This window comes from Apus apus, chromosome 3 (assembly GCF_020740795.1).
Source record: "Apus apus isolate bApuApu2 chromosome 3, bApuApu2.pri.cur, whole genome shotgun sequence".
Classification (NCBI taxonomy): domain Eukaryota; kingdom Metazoa; phylum Chordata; class Aves; order Apodiformes; family Apodidae; genus Apus; species Apus apus.
The window spans coordinates 62,004,096-62,023,896 of record NC_067284.1 but is presented as its reverse complement, the minus strand read 5'-3'; the positions used below and the strand labels follow the sequence as shown (position 1 = coordinate 62,023,896).

At 47.6% G+C, this 19,801-nt stretch overlaps 2 protein-coding genes across 4 annotated transcripts in view; one reads left to right on the top strand and one right to left on the bottom strand.

Moving 5' to 3' along the window:
* The window catches only part of STUM (stum, mechanosensory transduction mediator homolog), a 135,882-nt gene extending 121,031 nt beyond the window's left edge, over positions 1–14,851 (top strand). Inside the window, exon 5 of the transcript XR_007889169.1 lies at positions 14,820–14,851. The gene's annotated coding sequence lies outside the window, so the exon portion shown is untranslated. The remainder of the gene's footprint in view (positions 1–14,819) is intronic.
* The window catches only part of ITPKB (inositol-trisphosphate 3-kinase B), a 104,682-nt gene that overhangs the window by 66,516 nt on the left and 18,365 nt on the right, over positions 1–19,801 (bottom strand). For 2 of the 3 annotated variants that reach the window (XM_051616150.1, XM_051616153.1), the window contains exons 3-4: positions 1,984–2,283; positions 95–1,179 (exon numbers count right to left, since the gene is read on the bottom strand). In XM_051616150.1, coding sequence (XP_051472110.1) covers positions 95–1,033 — 939 coding nt within the window. In that variant the 5' untranslated portion in view covers positions 1,034–1,179; positions 1,984–2,283. The remainder of the gene's footprint in view (positions 1–94; positions 1,180–1,983; positions 2,284–19,801) is intronic. The other variant, XM_051616152.1, reaches the window with a different exon arrangement.

Below are 19,801 nucleotides of genomic sequence, written 5' to 3'. Positions count from 1 at the left end.
GTGACAGAACTCTGCTCTCCTGCTGCAGCCTTGCCTAGCAGCAGGGATACTGCCAGCCCTCGCCCCACCTCCCTGGGGCTGGTGCACGACTCACCACTCGCGGCTTCTGCTGGTCCAGGGTCTGCAGGAAGGCTGGTGTCTGGTCCAAGGTGCGCTCAGGGTCACTGGAGATGTCCTCTTCAGACTCTTCCCAAGATGAAGAGAAGCCAGTGGAAGAGGCTGAGGATGACGACAGCTTCCGGACAGGCAGGCTGCCGGGGGGCATGGTGCCTGCCTCCTCCTCTGGGCCCCCCAGGTCCGTGATGATGACGGCAGGGATGCTTCCACCTATGGCTGGGCACTGGCCCTCAAGTCCTGAGGGGGCCACCACCACCTTATCTCGCTGTGATGCAGGTCCTGATGGCTCCAAGGTGCTGCTGCCCTCTGCCAGCCCCACAGCTGGGATGACCATCACCACCGGCCTCCTCGAGGGCTCTGCAGTGCTCAGCTGCACCTGCACCCCATCAACACCGGGAGCCTCACTTTCCATGTAGTCTCGTGGCCGGGATCCAGTCCCAAGCATGACCATTGGCAAGGTGGGGCTGGCAGGCAGGAGCTGGGACTGCTGGGGACTCTGCGGCAGCTGAGCAGAAGAGCTGTGTGCCTGGACATGTGCCTCAAATAGCCCCACTTTCTGGTTCACCTGGACATTGAGCAGCTCCTGCTGAAGTTGCAGTGTTGCTGGGGGTCTGGGTTGCTTCTCCTCGCCCTGGCTGCCCTGCCACCCCTCCAGGCTGCCCTGCTGCCGCAGGGGCTCCTCGAGTGGCGGGAAGAGGAAAGCAGGACTATGGTGCGGGGACTGGAGTGGGACGGGTGCCGGGCTGAAGACAGGGAGCGGGCGGCAGCTGCCAGGTGTCTCAGGGCCCCTGGACAGCACTTGTCTGGGAGGAGGTGGCGTCTTGCTCCTGCCACTTGTCACCTCACTGTTGCTATTCATCATCACCAAGCTATTGAGTGCATAGCAGTATACGGCCATAGTAGTCAGCCAGGGCATACGGGTTGGGCTGCTGCCACTACTGCCTCGGCCCCCAGGCTCCACGGGGCTGCTGAGGGTCTCTCCACGCAGGGACCAGCAGCATCACTGGGAGGAAGCAGGGCAGCTGGGCTGGCCCTGGCCCACAGCTCCATAAAACAGGACAGCTGGAGAAAGAGACAAGCAGTGAGAATAGCTCTGTGCCACTCCTGAGCTCACCCTCCAGCTGTTCACACATCTGGCCAGACTCTTCCCTTCCTGTTTGACCCACAGTCCTTGCACACACCTGCATGCATCCCCAGTGTACCACCTCAAGGGACATGGCCCAGCCTGGCCGTCAGAAGGGTCTGAGGAAGTGTGTATGTGTGTGAGAGAGTCTCTGCTTTTGCAGGTGGCTCTCTGTGACTCTCACTGTGCCTTTGCTTCATGTGCCATTGGATTGCAATCCCCATCCCATGCTGGGGCATGGGAATCCATGAGACCTACACAAACATGTTGCCTACATGAGTGTGTGGGCATGTTTACACACCTGTGTGTGCTAACTCTGGCTACCGGTGTACACATCTTTGGAAGCACTTGTGAGTGATGCTGTCAGAGGTACCCCTGTGCATTCCTGTGAGGTGCCTGGCAGGTAAATGCCCACCGGTCTGAGCACAGCCCTCAGTGACAGCTTGCCCAAAAGGCTCCCCATCCCTCCAGGTGAGGCTTAGCAGAGCCCAGGCAGCGAGGACACCCCCTCTTTGCCGGGCTCCCCAGCACCACAACGCTCCCAGCACCCTGGCTCGGATGTAAAAGCAAGCACCGGCAGGAGGTGCTGGGCCAGATCCTGGGTGCGGGACATCCCGCCTAGACCAGGGCAGCCCCCTGCCCGCCCCCACCTCCCCCGGCGCGGCCGCTCGGTGTTTACCCCGGCGGAAGGGGTTACCCCGGCGGAGGGGGGAGCCGCGTTCCCCCGTGCCCCCCCGGCTTACCTGGGAACAGGACGGGCGCCCGCACTCAGTGCGCGCAGCCCGGCACTGCCGTGGCGCGCCGGCGGTCGCGGGGCGCGGCAGAAACCATCTCCGCGGACGCGGTAAGCGGCGAGCAGCAACCCCGCTCTCTCCGGGGCTCCAAAACGGCTGACCTCGCCCCACGGGGACGGGAGGGGGGGGGGGTTGGGGTGCGACTGGGCTCCCCTCTCCGGTCTTCGGCGGCGGAGGCTACGCGGGCGCAGCCTGCTCCGAGCTCTGGCCGAGTCCGCGCTGCGGCCTCGGCGCCCGCTCCCGGTGCGGCTGGAAAGGCGGAGAAAGGAGGAGGAGGAGAGGGAGAGGAGCGGCGAGAAGGAGGAGAGCGGAGGGAGGGGGTAGGAGAGCAGGAAGGAAGTTGAGAGCCTGTCTGGGGTTGAACTCAGCGGAACAAGGTTTTTTTTTTTTTATGTGTGTGGGTTTTTTTGGTTGGGTTGTTTTTTTTTTTTTTTTTCCCTCGCTCGGCGCTGGTCGGCTGGAGGGAAACACTAAAAAAAACCTCCACTGTTAACTAAGAAAAAAAACCCCAACGACAACAACAAAAACAAGAAACCAAAAAACACCACCACCGTGTTTCGGCCACTGTGGGTTAAAGATACACGAGCCATTTCCCATCCCCGGTGGAGTGTGCGGTGCATGTCCCCGGGAGACATCGACATCGTAGCCCCCCTTCACTTTCATGTGGCCTTCGTGTACTCACTGGGCAAGGCAAAGGTGGTGCCTGCACCTCCAGGAATGCAGAGCTAAAGGGCACCCTCTGTCCCCAACTAGCCAGTTCAAAGGCATGGCCTAGCCCAGACATTCCTCACAGCATCCCCTTTCCCCGAGGCACACCAGCTTTTTGGCACATTGATCATGCCCACCAGACCAAAGTTGTTGCAAAACACTTCCTGATGGGTTGCATGGCTTGAGTGAGCACATCCCATGGAGGTGAGATGACTCCTGCAACCCCAGAAGTCAAACACCAACATTGGAAGCAAATCCACTCTCTGTGGCATCCCTCCAGGTCCAGGATGCTGCATCCTTTCTGATCCAGAGTAGGCCACAGACAGCACTTTCTCAGCTCCTGCAGCCCCCAGGCACAGGTAAGGCTTGGTAGAGGGGGCAGGGTCCTTGCTGTGATACAGCCTGATTTCTGTATCAAGAAAACTCATTGGAAATTCTTGCCTGTATGTCAGCACTTCAGGAGGGCAGACTGCTATTTGCTCTCAAAGTAGTAGTCAAGGTCAAACTCAAATGGTAGTTTTAGGGTTGGTCTGGACTAGCCAAGGAAAAACAAAAAAGAACTTCAGTTTGTCTCTGATGGGATTTCATAGCTAGGAATTTTCCCTGGAAAGGGGAATTGATGTCACAGTGGATGAGCTTTTTGTAATTAAGGCATAACCTCAAGAGCATAAACAGGGCAGAGAGGTCTCCCAATCTGCAGAAGGTGTGGATTGCCAATCCTGCAGGCAGACAGAGACACCCAAAATAAGTTTATTTTTTGCTTTTCCAGTAATATAAATGCTATTTTGAATTCAATGCAGGAAGAGAGATTTTTAGACTCTTTCCACTCCAATCCATTTCCTCTATGTCTGTGCTTGGTCAGGAATTGGTCTTTTATAAAATAAAGTACATGATCTATCTTAGAAAACTGACCCCGCTGAGTATAATGGCACTATTCATGGGCATAAGCTTCCCCTTGTCTGCAAATATCTGCAGATTCTGGTCATCTGTTGCTCCTGTGCCCTCATACATGCGTCAAAAAGTACGAACTTTTGAGAGAAATAGTAACTCCAGGAATACATGGAGATAAACAGGTTTCTTCCTTTTTAAAAACAGCTGCACTGTGCTATGCTAACAGCATCTGTATGCACTTGCAAGCACTACTGCATATCCATGCATGTTTTGACTGTTCTTTGGGGTTAAGAGTATTTACACCAGCATAACCACAATGGGTGCTTTTCTTAGTCACAAATATTCAAGCACCATGAGATATTAATCCTACCAGAAGAGGCCAAAGGAGCAGCTAATCCATTGTGGCACATTTACGGATGCAAACCTCCCTAAAGGAGACCTGGCCCTACAAGATGGCAGCATTTTTGTTATGTAAAAGAAACATAATAAAACGGAAAAGAGGAAAAAACAGTAGAGGGATAAATCCCTTTTCTGAATGGATAGGTACAGGAGGGAAATAATTGTTTCCAGACTGGAGCCAGGCAGCAGTCAACATGGTCTAGTGAAGAAACAGCAGACAGCTTTCAGCACACTTGTTTCTAAAAAAGTGGAAACCTAGCATCTGAAGTTAGCCTAAGTGGAAAGCACAAACTGAAACAGGTTGCTAGTCCAATACAGAGACACGGGCAGGGTCAAGAAGGGAGACAAGTTTCTTCTTTCATAGACAAATGGACATGTGCAGGCACCAGCACTGCTGTAGTTGCTTGATGTTGCCAAGGAGCCCTCTCCATGGCTTCGGCACCATTGCTTTAGGTGCAAAGAGAACAAAAAGACAGTCCCACTCTGACTCCCTTGCAATTTCAGCATACATTCTTCAAGTAAAAGTCCAGTGTTGGATCTTGCTTCTGCTTAGGCCACATTCATTTGAATTTGTACTTCCTGCTTCCAAAGAAAATAATTGCAGTGCTTGGAGATACCAAAGCAGGCTGGGTTAGGACAAACAGTTGATCCAACCAACTTTAGTGTGGGCAACCCTTCCTTTTTGAAGAGAGTGTGGGCAACTTTTCCTTTTTGAAGAGTGTGGAGCATTAAAATGAACAGGCTCTTCCACTTAGGAAGAGCATATATCAAATATATCAACTGCAGGATGTATGTAGGCCCTAAATAAAGTGAGGACCGACAGAGAAGGGCATGGAGCTGTCCTAGCTGTGTAACATCTCCAACTGACACACTGGCTATAAACTTTTGGGGAAAGAAATATCACATCTGCCAAAGCTAACAGCCTCCCAGCACCTCTGTGTACTTGAAGGAAGACCTGTTAATATATCATGCCCAGGGAGCAGCATCTGTGGCTCAGCTGGGCTATGGCTGCTGCACCCTTGGGTGCAGGGTTGCCAAGCACTGCAGGGTGCTGGCTGCATTTAGGGGCAGCAGGACAGGTTCTGCCACACAGTTTGGCTGCTGATGGGAGCAGTGGCTCTTGCAGCAGGAGTGCCTGTGCCCCACTGGATCTGGATGAGAGGCATGTTCAGGCAGGAGGGGGGATCAGCAGTGCAGGAAGCAAACACTGGATAGGAAAAGTGGACAGTACACCCAGGGCTGTTTTACTCCTTTCAGCCTCTGCCATAGCCCTGGCTAACGTTTTGCTTTGCTATTGCTAAAGCCTGCTCCTGGGCACAGCTCTCTAGGGCTAGGGGGCCCTGGCAGACCAGGACTGTTCTGGTGAGCCTCTCAAGTACAGTCCTTTGCTACTTTATACATCCTTTATACACCAAGGCATGCCATACTGAGCCCTGGAATAGTATCTAAAAGGTTGCCAGAGCATGAAGATTAAGACGGTGACCCTAAGAGATGTCCCTAAACATCACATCTAGACAGTTTAAAATAATTTTTAGGGACATGGTTTAGTGATGGACTGGGCAGTGCTAGTTTAATGGTTGGACTTGATGATCTTAAAGGTCTTTTCCAGCCAAAATGATTCTATGATTCTATGACCTGGCCTCTGGCACAATGATGCTTGCATCATTGTGAGGGCCTGTGGCTTGGCAGAAGACCCCCCAAGACTGAGATGTGTTGCAAGTCTCAGCACTTGCCAGTGCATGGAATATTCCTTCCCTTGACCTGCTTTCCTTAGGGAAAACCCAGAAAGACATGAACTGATTTGAAGAAGAACCCCTTCCCCAATCCAAACCACAGTAATAAGCAAAAAAACCCCCAAACAATAAAAAAACACCATACCAAAATAGGGTCCTGTACGGCATAGATACCTCTTTCCATGGAGAGAGAACAGTTGCATGACAGATATTGGTCATCCTATTCCCTTAAATCCTTGGAGGCACTCAATATGCTGTGGGCTACATGTATAAGGGGAGCATGCTAGGGGAGCCCTGGCAGACCAGGACTGTTCTGGTGACCCTCCCAAACACAGTCTTTTGCTACTTTATACATCCTTTTCCTCTGAAGTTTAGGGCCTGGTCCACATCTCAAGCTTGGCATGCTGAGCCCTGGGATAATATCTAAAATTATAAAGCTAGAGCAGGACAGAATGGGCCACAATTTACTCAGTATCAATAAGATTGTAAAAAAAATCCCCAAAAACCCAGAAAAAAATCAAAATTATTTAGTCATAAAACAACTACAATCCTAAAGTACCCTCCTCCTTCCGTTCTTCCTTTATTGTAAGATTAATTTTTAAAATTATTACTCTCTGTCATGTTTTGGACTAGTTGGACAAGACAGCCTTCACTGTGTTTCAAAGATGTGTTGTTCAAACTGTCAGCATTCATTCAGTTCAGCATCAGGACTGTCAGCACCCTTGCAGTGGAATTCAGTATTTTACAGTATTTCCTCACCTGTGAGTTGAATCTTACAATCACAAAAATGCAGAAATTAATGGATGAACACAGAATAATTCTGTAGTCAGCAGTCTTACTTCATGTTTATGCCAGTGTGATAGAGAATGAATCCAGCTAACATTTTACAAGAAAAAGAACCTCAGAAGACTCAAGAGAAAGCACAACACTGAAATATGTGCTGAGAATATGTTCTCTGGAAGGCTCCTCCACGCATTCCTGCCTGCACCTAACTCCTTGCTGCACCAAATCATATGGCTCAGCACAGCTAAGAAAGCCAGCCAGAGATTTCAGTGGCCTGTTCCTGGCTCTGCCCCTGCCATGCTCTGGGGTGTTAGCAACATGGCCTCTTGCCTCCCTGCCCTGCTTCATCTGTCTGTCAATCAGGCAGTACAAACTAAAATGTTCTGTCTTGCCCACAGTATTTGTGGCTCTGACCTGCCTGAAATTTCATGTACACTTGGTGTTCTTGGAGGAAGGGATGCATATATCTTATACACTGCAGAGCACCCAAGTGTGCTGAAAGAGCTGGCAGGGGTGCACACCTAGCTACCTTCCATAATGTATCAGCAGTCCTGGCTGACTGGGGAGGTACCAGCAGACTGGAAATCCGGTAAATTACAGGCCTGTTAGTCAGACTTCAGCACCGAGGAAGCTGGTGGAGCAGATTATCCTCAGTACCATTATGTGATATATTCAGGACAACCAGGTGATCAGGCTCACTCAGCATGGGTTCATGAAGGGAAGGTCCTGTTTGACTAACCTCATCTCCTTCTCTGACAGGGGGACCTGCCTCCTGACCAGGGAAGGTCTGTTGTCTAGCTTGACTTTAGCAAGGTTTCCGACAGCATTCTCCTAGAGAAGCTGGCTGCCAGTGGCTTGAATGCGCATATGCTTTGCTGGAAAAGCAAAGGGTGGGATTTCAACCACCCTGACATCTGCTGGAGGGACAACACAGCAAGGCTTCAGCAAATTCTTGGAATACATTGATGACAACTTCCTTTTCCAAGTGGTAGAGCACCAACTAGAAAAGGTGCTATTCTAGATCTCCTTCTCGCCAACAGGGATGGCCTGGTGGACAATGTGAAGTTTAAGCCAGCCTTGGCTTCAGTGACCATGAAATGGTGGAATTCAGGATCCGTAGGGTAACAAGGAGGGTCTGCAGCAAGCTTGGTACTCTGGACTTCAACCAGATTTCAACCTCTTCAGGGATCTGCTTGGTAGGATATCATGGCATAAAATCCTGGATGGGAGAAGAGTCTGAGAAAGCTGATCAATATTCAAAGATTACTTCCTCCAAACCCAGGAGGGGTTTCCCAAGAAAGAGGAGGGCATGCAACAATGCCAGGAGACTTGCATGGATGAACAAAGACTGCCTGGACACTCTTAGATGAAAAAAGAAAGTCTTCAGAGGGTGGAAGCAGGGACATGTAGCCTGGGAGAAATACAAAGAAGTTGTCTGAGAAGCCAGGGATCAGGTCAGGAAAGCTAAAGTCCAGATAGAGTTAAACCTGGCCAGGGACATCAAGGGTAATAAGAAGGGTTTCTACAGGTACATCAGTGATAAGAGGCAGAAGAGGGAAATGTGGGCCTTCTCCAGAGGGAAACAGGAGACCTTGTCATGCAGGATATGGAGAAGGCTGAGGTACTGAACTACTTATTTGCTTCAGCCTTCACTAGTAAGGGCTCTGGCCACACCCTCCAGGTCACAGAATGCAAAGGCAGAGACTGGGAAAAGGAAGAGCTACCCACTGAAGGAGAAGAGCAGGTTTGAGACCAGCTAAAGAACCTGAAAGTGCACAAGTTCATGGGACCTGACAAGATCTACCTGTGGCTCCTAAGGGAGCTGGCAGATGAAGTTGCAACACCACTTTCCATCATATTTGAGAAATCATGGCAGTCCAGTGAAGTTCCCACTGACTAGAAAAGGGGAAACATAACCCCCATTTTCAAAAAGGGAAGGAAAGAAGACCCAGAGAGCTACAGGCCAGTCAGTCTCACCTCTGTGCCCATCAGGATCAAGGAGCAGATCCTCCTGAAGGCTCTGCTAAGCACATGGAAAATGTGGAGGTGAGTGGTGGGTTATTCAGCTTGAAGAAGAGGAGGCTGAGGGGTGACCTCATTGCAGTCTTCGGCTTCCTCATGAGGGGAAGAGATGGGGCAGGTACTGATCAGTCCTGTGACCAATGACAGGACTTGGAGAAATGCCAAAGAGCTGAATCAAGGGAGGTTTAGGTTAGATATCAGGAAAAGGTTTTTCACCCAAAAAGTGTTTGAGCACTGGAACAAGCTCCTCAGGGAAGTGGTCACAGCACCAAGCCTGCCTGAGTTCGGGAAGCATTTAGATGATGCTCTCAGGCACATGGTGTGATTCTTGAGGTGCCCTACACAGCGACAGGAGTTAGACTCAATGATCCTGATGGATCCCTTTCAACTCAGCATATTCTATGATTCCATGATTCTAACCAACATGGCTTCACCAAGGGCAAATCATGCCTGACAAATATGGTAGCCTTTTATGATGGGGTCACAGCATCGGTGGACAAAGGAAGAGCAGCTGATGCAATCTACCTAGACTTGTGCAAAGCCTTCAACACTGTCTCACATGACATCCTGGTCTCAAAACTGGAAGGATATGGATTTGGTTGGTGGACCACTGAGTGGATAAGGAATCGGCTGAATGGTTGCACTCAGAGAGTGGTGACCAATGGCTCAATGTCCAGATGGAGAACAGTGACAAGTGGCATTCCTCAGGGGTCAGTACTGGGACCGGTGCTGTTTAACATCTTTGTCAGCAACATGGAGAGTGGGGATTGAGTGCACCCTGCACCCTCAGCAAGTTTGCTGATAACACCAATCTGTGTGGTGTGGTTGACATGCTGGAGGGAAGGGATGCTATCCAGAGGGACCTTGACAGGCTGGAGAGGTGGGCCCATGCCAACCTCATGAAGTTCAATAAGGCCAAATGCAAGGTCCTGCACCTGGGTTGGAGCAATCCCAAGCACATCCAAGATTGGATGGAGAATTAATTGAGAATAGCTTTGAGGAGAATGACCTGGGGGTGCTGGTCGATGAGAAGCTCAACATGAGCTGGCAATGTGCACTTGCAGCCCAGAAAGCCAACTGTGTCCTGGGTTGCATCAAAAGAAGCATGTCAAGGGAGGTGATTATGCTCCTCTACTCTGCACTCGTGAGACCCCACCAGGAGTACTGTGTCCAGTTCTGGAGCCCTCAACAAAGGAAGGGCATAGAGCTCTTGGAGCGAGTCCAGAGGAGGGCCATAAAGATGATTCAAGGGCTGGAGCACCTCTTCTATGAAGACAGGCTGAGAAAGCTGGGGCTGTTCAGCCTGGACAAGTGAAGGTTCTGGAGAGATCTTATAGCAGCCTTCCAGTACCTGAAGGTGGCCTACAGGAAAGGTGAGGAGGGACTTTTATAAGGGCTTGTAGTGATAGGAGAAGGGGTAATGGTTTTAAGTTGGAAGAGGGTAGGTTTAGATTAGACATTAGGAAGATTTTTTTGTGTGTGTGTGATGAGACTCTGTAACAGGTTGCCTAGGGAAATTGTGGGTGGCCCATCCCTGGAAGTGTTCAAGGTCAGGTTGGACAGGGCTTTGAGCAACCTGGTCTAGTGGAAGGTGTCCCTGCCCATGCAGGGGGATTGGAACTAGATGATCTTAGAGGTCCCTTCCAACCCATACCATTCAGATTCTATGATACGATATTATATTATATGATATGAGTCTATGAAAAAACTGGTTGGATGGCCAGGTTGAAAGAGTTGTGTTGAATGGTGTGAAATCCAGTTGACAGCTGGTCACAAGTGATGTTACCCTGGGCTCAGCGCTGGGGCTGCTCCTGTTTCACATCTTTATTGATGATTTGGGTGTGAGGATAGAGTGCACCCTCAGTAACTTGCAGATGACAGTGAACTGGGTGGCAATGTTGATCTGCTTGAGGGTAGAGAGGGTCTGCAGAGGGATCTGGACAGGCTTGATTGATGAGCAGTTGCATGAGTTTCAATACGGCCAAATGTCAGGTACTACGCTTCGGCTACAAAAACCCTGAGCAGCACTACGGGATTGGGGAAGAGTGGCTGGAGAGCTGCCCAGCAGAGAGGGACCAGGGGGTGTTGATTGACAGCCAGCAGCGTGTCCAGGTGGCCAAGAAGGTCAACAGCATCCTGGCCTGCATCAGGAATAGTGTGACCAGCAGCACCAGGGAGGTGATCCTGCCCCTCTACTTAGCCTTGGTGAGGCTGCATCTTGTGCACTGTGTGCAGTTTTGGGCACCACAGTGTAGGAAGGACATTGAGGTGCTGGAGAGGGTGCAGAGAAGGGCAACGAGGCTGATTAGGGGTCTGGAGAACAGGTCTTATGAGGAGAGGCTGAGGGAGCTGGGGCTGTTCAGCTTGGAGAAGAGGAAGGTGAGGGGAGGCCTCATTGTTCTCTACAACTACCTGAAAGGAGGTTGTGGTGAGGCATATGTTGGCCTCTTTTCCCTAGTGAACAGTGATAGGACAAGAGGAAATGGGGTCAAGGTGTGCCAGGGGAGGTTCAGATTGGATATTAGGAAAAAATGCTTCACATAAAGAGTGGTGAGGCATTGGAACAGGCTGCTCCAGACAGTGGGCAGGACAGTGGAGGCACTGTCCATGGAGGTGTTAAAAATTGGGTAGATATGGCACTTCGGGACATGATTTAGTGGTCATAGGGGTGTAGGGCTGACAGGTGGATATTGATGATCTTGAAGGTCTTTTCCAACCTTAATGATTCTATGATTCTACGATTAGTGCTGGGCTAAGAACACTAGTTTGGCTCACAGGCTCCAGGTTTTGCAGCAGGACTTTGGAGAACTGCTACAGAGCTCAAGACATTTAAAAATATGTATGGAAAATATTATGCATAGCAAAGTACTCTAACAAGGAATTACATACACACATGATAGGCAAGAAAGTTTAGCAACCCTAGCACATGTACAAGCACTAGACTTTCCCTGTTGATGCCACACATATACGCCAGTGGTACCATTATTTTTCCCTCACCTAGTAAACTGCCCCAGATGAAGATGTGAAAATTTGATGTGAACACCCACTGGTTTTATGTCTGGATCTGCCCAGCAGTTTCAGTGACATCCTTCCTGTTTTTTCCTGGTGCTAGAGGAGAGCCCAGCTCTGCAGTTGATGTGTGCCACAGCTTGTGGTCCCCTGTGCTGCAACAGGGCTTTACAGTGCCATGTTGGCCCATGGTTGCTATTTCCTGATAATAAGATTATAAACCCATGTGCATGTTTGGGGAGTAACCCATAATTCAGCATTAATGTTTTGGTTTTTTGTTGTGGTTTTTTTGTTTGTTTGGTTTTGGTTTATTTTCCCCCACTGGCTGAACTAGAGGCACTAGTAGCACATGAAATATGTATTGTTGAGTTTTACCGAGGTTCACTAAACATTAAATTATAAAGGGAAGTCCTTCCCTGTTTGACTCTGAGGATACTAAAAGCTGTACCTAGGTTTGAAGTTGAGGGGACGAAACAATGAGAATTCAAATACTGCTTTATTGTCTTAAGAGGTTTTTCCTATTCATGGGTCACAGTTATTCCACTAGACTGTGACCACACGACCATAATTGGGCAGCTTTGCATTTGTTTCAGATAGCTACAACTACGTCAGGAAAAAGATGAGCTTTTTTTTTAGTGTGCAGTGTGTCACATGCTCTATTTTGGGTTTGGTAGTATACAAAAGGGATATTTAGCCTCCAGAGCTGTGAGATTCCACTGCACCTTCTGGGGATAAGAATCACAAGAAATGCTGTCCAAGTTTCCAATGTGCAATGAGTGATCTCTTTGTTTTGAAAAACTGGAAGCACTGAAGAGGACTCAATTAATAATGTTAAATCCCATACTGGCCTTTATTTAAAATAAAGTATATTGGTTCTTTCCAAGAATCTTTTTTTTTGCCTGTGCTATGTTTCAAGGATTTACCATAATATTTCATAATGGACAGGTGTTTAACTTTGTCTGTTCCTATGTCTGTGAAAGGAAAAAAAATGCGCTTTGAATGACTTCAGCACAGTTTAATAAACTGACAGATCTAGGTTGATTTTTCATAATTTTGAATAGCTAAAGCAATAGAGCTATGAAAATATTCCTAAATTATGTTGCCAGACACCAGTGTATTTCTGTGCTATTTTCTATTTGTAGCACTGTTTATTGCCACACAACAAATTGCAAAGATCAGTAAACTCTGCCCCTGAAAAGCAGCTGTATTATAGCAGTCACTAGAAAACACCAGTCCTTGCATGTAAAATCGTTTCAAGCAGGAACATCTTTCCTAGAAAGATTGAGATCCACACACTGGATCATAGAATCATGGAATATCTTGGGTTGGAAGGGACCTATAAAGGTTGTCTAGTCCAACACCCTGCAATAAGCAGGGACATCTCCAACTAGAATAGATTGCTCTGAGCCTCATCAAGCCTAACTTTGAATGTCTCCAGGGATGGGGCCTCTACCACCTCTCTAGGCAACCTCTTCTGGTGATTCACTGCCCTCATACTAAAGAACTTTTTCCTATTGTCCAACCTAAATCTACCTTTTCTAGCTTAAAACCACTACCCCTTGTCCTATCATTGCATGCCCTAGCGAGCAGATCTTCCCCAGCCTTCTGGGGAAGGTCCCTGAGAGCCCTCTCTTCTTCAGGCCTAACAACTCCAACTCCCTCAGCCTGTCTTCATAAGAGAGGTGCTCCAGCCCTCTGATCATTTTTTGGCCCTTCTCTGGACACGCTCCAATGGGTCCCACATCCTTCTTGTGTTGGGGGCTCCAGAGCTGGACGCAGCACTCCAGGTGAAGTCTCACCAGGGTGGAGTAGAGGGGCAGAATCTTGTCTGAAAAACTAGAGGTAAGTAAAGCCCTTATTGGAAAGAACAGCCATATATGTCCATCTAGGAAAATTTTCAGCCCTATCACAAGTTTCTATACATACATAGATGCATGCCCAGGCACAATAAGGGTGCATTTAATAGTACCTAGGGTAGCTTCTTAATCCCCAACAATTTATAGTCAGAGTCTTGCAACCCTGCTGCCCCCTGCCCTGTGTGCTAGTTTGGTTCTGGAATGGTTTCGGTAGTGGGGGAGGGGCCCCAGGAGTTGCTCCTGTAAGAAGCTACTAAAAGCTCCCTTAAAAGCTCCCCTAGTTCATGTGGCCAAGGCCAGAGCCATTGGAGAGACAATAGATGCGCCTCTGCGATTAACATATGAAAGAACTGATGGAAGACCGGAGCAGAGAGAGCAAAGCAGGGAAAAGAGCTGAGCTGGAGAGGTGAGGGCAGTGCAGGGGGTAAGATCCCGAAGTTGATGAGGAAGAAGTGGAATAAGGTGTCTAAGCAGAAGTTCCCCTGCAGCCCGTGGCGAGATGGCAGCTGTCCCCCTGCACTCATGATGGAACGTGGTGGAACATTCCCTGATGGTGCCAGGAGCAGTGAATGCGGGCTTGTGGCCCGTGGACTTGGATCATGCAGCTGTGGAAGACCCCAGAGCCAGGGGAGGTGACTGTTTCCGAAGCAGCCCGTGACTCTGAGGGAAGCCCAGCCTGGAGCAGCTCTGGACCTCGTGGGTAGGACTCATGAAGGAGAGTTTTGTGGAGGACTCTCTGCCATGGGAGGGACCCCATGAGGAAGCAGAGCAGGACTGTAAGGAATCCTTCTTCCTGAGGAGGAAGGAGCGGCAGGAACCACCAGCCTGTGAACTGACTCTAAACCCCATCCCCTGTCCCCCTGTGCCGCTGGGGGGAAGGAGGGAGAGAAACCGGGAACAAAATTATTTGGGTCTGGGAAGAAGGGAGGGGTGGGGTAACATATATAAGCACTGCTCTTTGTGTTGTCTGTGTCCTGTGTGCATCTGATTGGTGTGAAATGAAATTATTATCTTCCCCAAGTTGAGTCTGTTTTTGCGAGAGGCTGTATGTGGTGAGTGAACCCTCTTTGTCCTTGTCTCACTCAACTCACGAGCTTCTAGTTGGCCCTTGTCTTCCCCACAGTGTGTTTGTGGCAGGGGGCTGGGTATGTGAGTAGTCAAGGGGCTGGTTCTTTGTTGTCGTTTTAGGCCCAGACCACAACACCCTGCACAGGAGAGATCCACTCTTGGAGCTGTGAAGCACTCTCTGAGCTGCCTCCCCTGTTTCTGGTTTGAGCTGCAATTTCAGCAAGGCAGCACAGCTTCCCTTGCTGTGCTCCAGCTTCCTCTGGCGGGTATGCCCAGGATACGGCTCCCTTTCATGCTGCCTTTTCTCCTCCCACAGGTGTTTCCAGGTTGCTCTTGGATCAGCAGTTATTTATCTCTGAGAGTGCTCATGTCTAGAAAGATGTTTAAGCCATCACTGCAAACTACAAAGTTTCAGGTAATTGACATTTCCCACTCTACTACCATGAGCTCTCTAACCCTGTGCAAGTTCCTGCGGCTGGAGTTTTCACCTCTGTGTAACTACATTGAAGCATTTAAACCCACATTTAGGTGCCTGAGTAAGAACTCAGATTTTAAGAGCTGGGATGGTCCTTGCCATGAATTTGGCACTCTTCACAACTCTCCATGCTCCAAGGAAGGTACTTCCCGTTCTTATTTTCCTTTGGAAAAGATGAAATATATTTCATGGTCTGGCAGGTACTAACAGTTGCTTGAAATGAGATACCTAAAAAGCCATTACAGCTGATGAACTAAACTGCAGCTCTAATGGGTTCCTAGACATTAAGTCTTTGCTCCGTGCTTCCTGCTGGATGGGGACGGATACCACATAATTCTAGCTGGCTGCTCTCTTCTTCCCAGGGGAGTTCACCTAATTGCCCAAGTAATTTAATGAGGTGCAAAAGTGGGGGCAGAAGAGGAAAGGAGTGGAGCCTTAAGTCTTCAGCAGAGCCCCTGTGTTCTTCAATCCTTTTCTATCCTTTTCTCATTTATGGACACACCTACAGAGACCTGTAGCTCTCATTGCCTCAACCAGATTCTCCCATGACCCCTGACAGCAGCATTCAGGATGGGGTTACATAGGATTTCAGGCTGGCCTGAGGCAGGCAGAGCTGGCAAAAGATAGTGCTGCAGATGGGCATGTCAAAGAGACTCAGCTTATCCCTGGTGGAGAGCTCCCAAGCCACCCTTCAGCTGGGCCTTCGTACACAAATGCTGCTGCCATGTTCCCCACAGGCTTCTGCTGCTTGAGAAGAGCAGGACTTGCATGGTGAGAGGAACAAAGAGACACTTGCCCTGGCACAAAGAATACAGGGGAAAGAAAACCAGGGTAGTCAGTGAAGTTGTGCTCACCCCAGTGCCAGGTGGGATGCTTTGCCCTCAGAGGCTGTGGCTTCTTGAGGCTGGTGGACATGTTGCCTCTTCACCCCTTGTGAACACAGCCTGCACCCCCTCCTGAAGGCAGTGGAAAAGCTGGCAGCTGTTGTGGTTTCTCTCCACCAAGAACAGACTGAAACTGTTTTTATTTAAGGATGTTTTATTAGGAGCAGGAAGAGGGCACCCAGACAGAGTACTAAGGATTAACTTTCCAACTGTGTCTCCCTTTGACAAAATGTTTGAGTTTTGCCAGTTCTCTTATGTTCTCTCCCACTGGCTAAGGGCAGCCTTGTCCTGAATAGGAGAACAGGAACTGTGCAAAAGCTCAGCCATCTGACACCCTCCTGTCGTCTGGCTCAGAGAGAGGGAGATTAATAGAAGCTGCCAGAGAAATGCCTTGGAATGACCCTTTCTGATAGGAGAGACAGTAAAACACCCATAAATTTTTGGCAGAGATACTCACTTCATTACTTAGCTACACAACCAAATTTCTTTAATTCTCCTCAGTGTCATTTTTGCACTGTATTACAAGTATGTTTTATGTAAAAAAAAAAAAAAACACAACAAAAAAACCACAAAACAAACAAACAAACAAAACAACAAAAAAAAAACCCAATCACTTTGTTCCCTTTCTGACATTTCCTAGAAGGAACAAAATGTTGAAACAATGATGTATTTTTCTTTTCTACAGCCCTATCTATCAGTAAGAGACAGTTGGCTTCACATCTCTTCTTCCCTGTGAAGGTGATGGATAGGGCTGAACACAATTTACAGGATCCAGTGAGATGCTATTTGCGTCATCAGCAACAGTGATCATCAAGGAATCATCTACCATTTTTATTGTTTCAAAAAGAGATGTGGAGGAAGAATGGAGCAGGCTGAGATTTATTACAGTTGGTTGAAAAGATTTTAGTTAAACAGATGGAAATTTGGATTCTTTGCAGGAACAGACCCTATGTGAGGCTGTTGAGTTAGGCAGAGGTGTGTTTTCAGCTGGAACATCAAGTGACCACACTCAGACTTGAAATCTCCAAGAAAAGCTGTAGGAGGCTGCCTTAGCCATCAAGAAAGTGGTGCATCAGGGATGAACCAAAGAACAGAGTTCATCAGAGCTATCCTATTCAGCAAGTTGGACCCTGTTCTCCCCTGGATGTTATCCCATTATAGCTGCTGGAGAGACACTGGAAGGGACTTTGGAATAACAGGTGAAAATCTGTTCTTCTACAAATACACTTCCATTTTGCTGCAGCAGTTTCCTTTGCATGCTTGAGACCACTGGAGACTAGGAGATGAGCTCTTAAAACTAAAAAAAATCCCAGCCATCAGATTTACTGTCTAAACAGTGATCTCACCCACAGAGTATTTTAAGTGGCATCTTATGCTTCCCAACCCCCGACTCGAAAGCCCTGAAGTACCTGCACTGTCACATTCCCATCCTCTTCCCTTTCCCAGGAAAACAACCTGGACAGGAACAGGTTTTGTGAACCTGTATACTTCTGAAAGTTGAGATAAGGAGAAGGAGAAAGTCAAAACGCCCATGCTACTGGGAGTGGTAAGTGCCCTAGGAAGTCTCCTTAAAGTTCTTGAGACCCATGCCAGGGACTCTTTCACTGCTCATCTTCACCGAAACTCCTAAATTGTCTGTGGTTTTACTTTCCATGCAATTTTCTCACCTCCTCTCCATGAAGCTGATAGCCAGTTCTGTTCATGGGGAAACCTACAGTAATTCAGCGGAAGCCAAAAGAGTGACAACATTGACAGCAATCAGGTCGTGAGGATATAGTAATGAAACTGACAGAGACAGAGAGAATTTGGAGTTGGGGCTGTTATAAAATAAATTATTTAATTTGACCAAATGCTTGATAAATTCTTCCCTCCTGCTTCCTTTCTGAATGCAGTTATCTGTCTCAGTAGTGAGATTCACACTCTTCCATGTTCAAAATTATTTCTTTCACATGATTAATCAGCAGCCAGAAGCAGGTGATGTCTTGGGCTCTGACATTAGATTGTTGTAATTTTTTATTTTTATTTTTAACTAAGCAACTGCAATTATGGCTTTGCTGGTGGGTGGCCAGCTGAGTCTGCACAGAAATGTAACACTCCTTGCTTTTGTTTTTCCATATTCCCCAGCTTGCTTGCTCTCTGATGGAAAAATTAACTTTCATGGTAAGACTGAGTAGTCTTCACAGCTTCAGTGTTCCAAGGCGATCAGACAAACAGATTTTTGCTTCAGATGAAAGATGCACCTCGAGTGCAAGCTGTCAATGTGAACAAGTGTTACAATTGTACTTACATGGAGGCAAAATGCACCTCAGCTTTTGGCCACTTTGGAAAAAAAAGGATGACAATGTTTGCAGGAAGGGTGCAGGACACTTTACTGTTGATGAAATTTGCCTGGCAATTGTCTCCCAGGTTTAACACAAATAGGTAATGCCTGAAGTCAATATTGCACTTCATTTTCTGTTAAAAACCTCATTAATGACTCATCTGTTTCTGTCAAAACTATGTTCTCTCATTCTTAATGCTTAAATGCTTCTCGGAGGTATTTTTCTCAAGCATTTATCTGGCACACTAAGTTTTAAAAGGAGAAAGTGAGGCCTCGCATTCTGTCAAAACTCTGGGGTTTTTGTCAAGTTCTCTCTCCAACAACATACCAGTTAAAAAAGCTCACATCTGGTCTAACCTGTTCTCAATGATAAATGCTATCTTTGAGAAGGCAGCCTTGGAGGTTGGTTTAGGAATAACTGATGGTTTATTTTCCATTTTAATATTCAAACATTTCAAAGTGTATATAACACACTGCGAGCACCAATGTTGATAACTTTTTGGTTTGTTTTGTTTAATTGAGATATTAGCTGTATCACAGGCAAATGGAATTAGAATAGCTATTACAACACTCAGTTTTTCAAATCATTACAGCAGGATGAACTTACAGTCAAACATAATCTGTTGATATGCTTAAACATTTACAATTATGGAAGTCTTTTTATAAGTAAATGCAAAATTATTGCAGCAATTCTAAGTATCAGCAGGGTTTTTAAGCCTTTATTTAATTTTGGTTACATTTGAAATAATCGTAATAATTTGCAAATATCAAACCAAATAAGTCCCTGGGAAGACTCCCATAAAGTGGATTACATCACACATGAAGTAAGTTTTGGCTCTTCTGCTGGCATTTAGATAATCCATGAAAAATCCCCCAAAGGCTAGAAACTGTAGCAGGAAACAAATTATCGTCTGCATATGTTGACCAGTTCTGTCCAAAGAAAAATACCTATTGATTCAAATGGGTCTTATACTGTACATCAGTTCAAATTCAGCTGTCTCTGGGATAGAAACTAATTGAGTTCTCTCTTTCAGATTCCAGTTCAAAATCCCTTCAAGCCCTGTCTCCAAGGAAGTACTTTTTTCCATGTTTCCTATTTTCTCTTGTACTACGAAAAATTTAGAGCAAGGATTAATACACAAGGAACTAAATAATCTACTGAATTAAAATCCATTTCCACTGGGTAGACATATTTTTTCCACACAGATTGAAGGTAAGCATACTGGGCAGCCTTTGTTTTTAACAAGCTCACACAATATAACCAGGATGAATGAACAGGTAACTCTCTGCAGCTACGAATGGAAGAACTCTGAGTATCTGGCAGTGGTGAGGCCAGTTGTCCTCACAGCATGAGTCAGCAAACAGAGGGTGAGAGCAGAGACAGTGTGATGGCCAAGGCAATGCAGGGGAGCAGTAACAAAGAGAGCAATGAGGGCTCTCTTGCCCACCAGCCCAAGCCAGACCCAGCCCTGGGTCTTGGGACTGCACTGACAGCCTTGCCTCTGTATTTAGAGAGAGGGACAGAGATAAACAACTAATAGCTAAAGCTTTTTTCCTCATTCCTGTTTCCATATGGTTACATTTGCATCATGAACTTTAGTAAAGCAAACACAACAGTT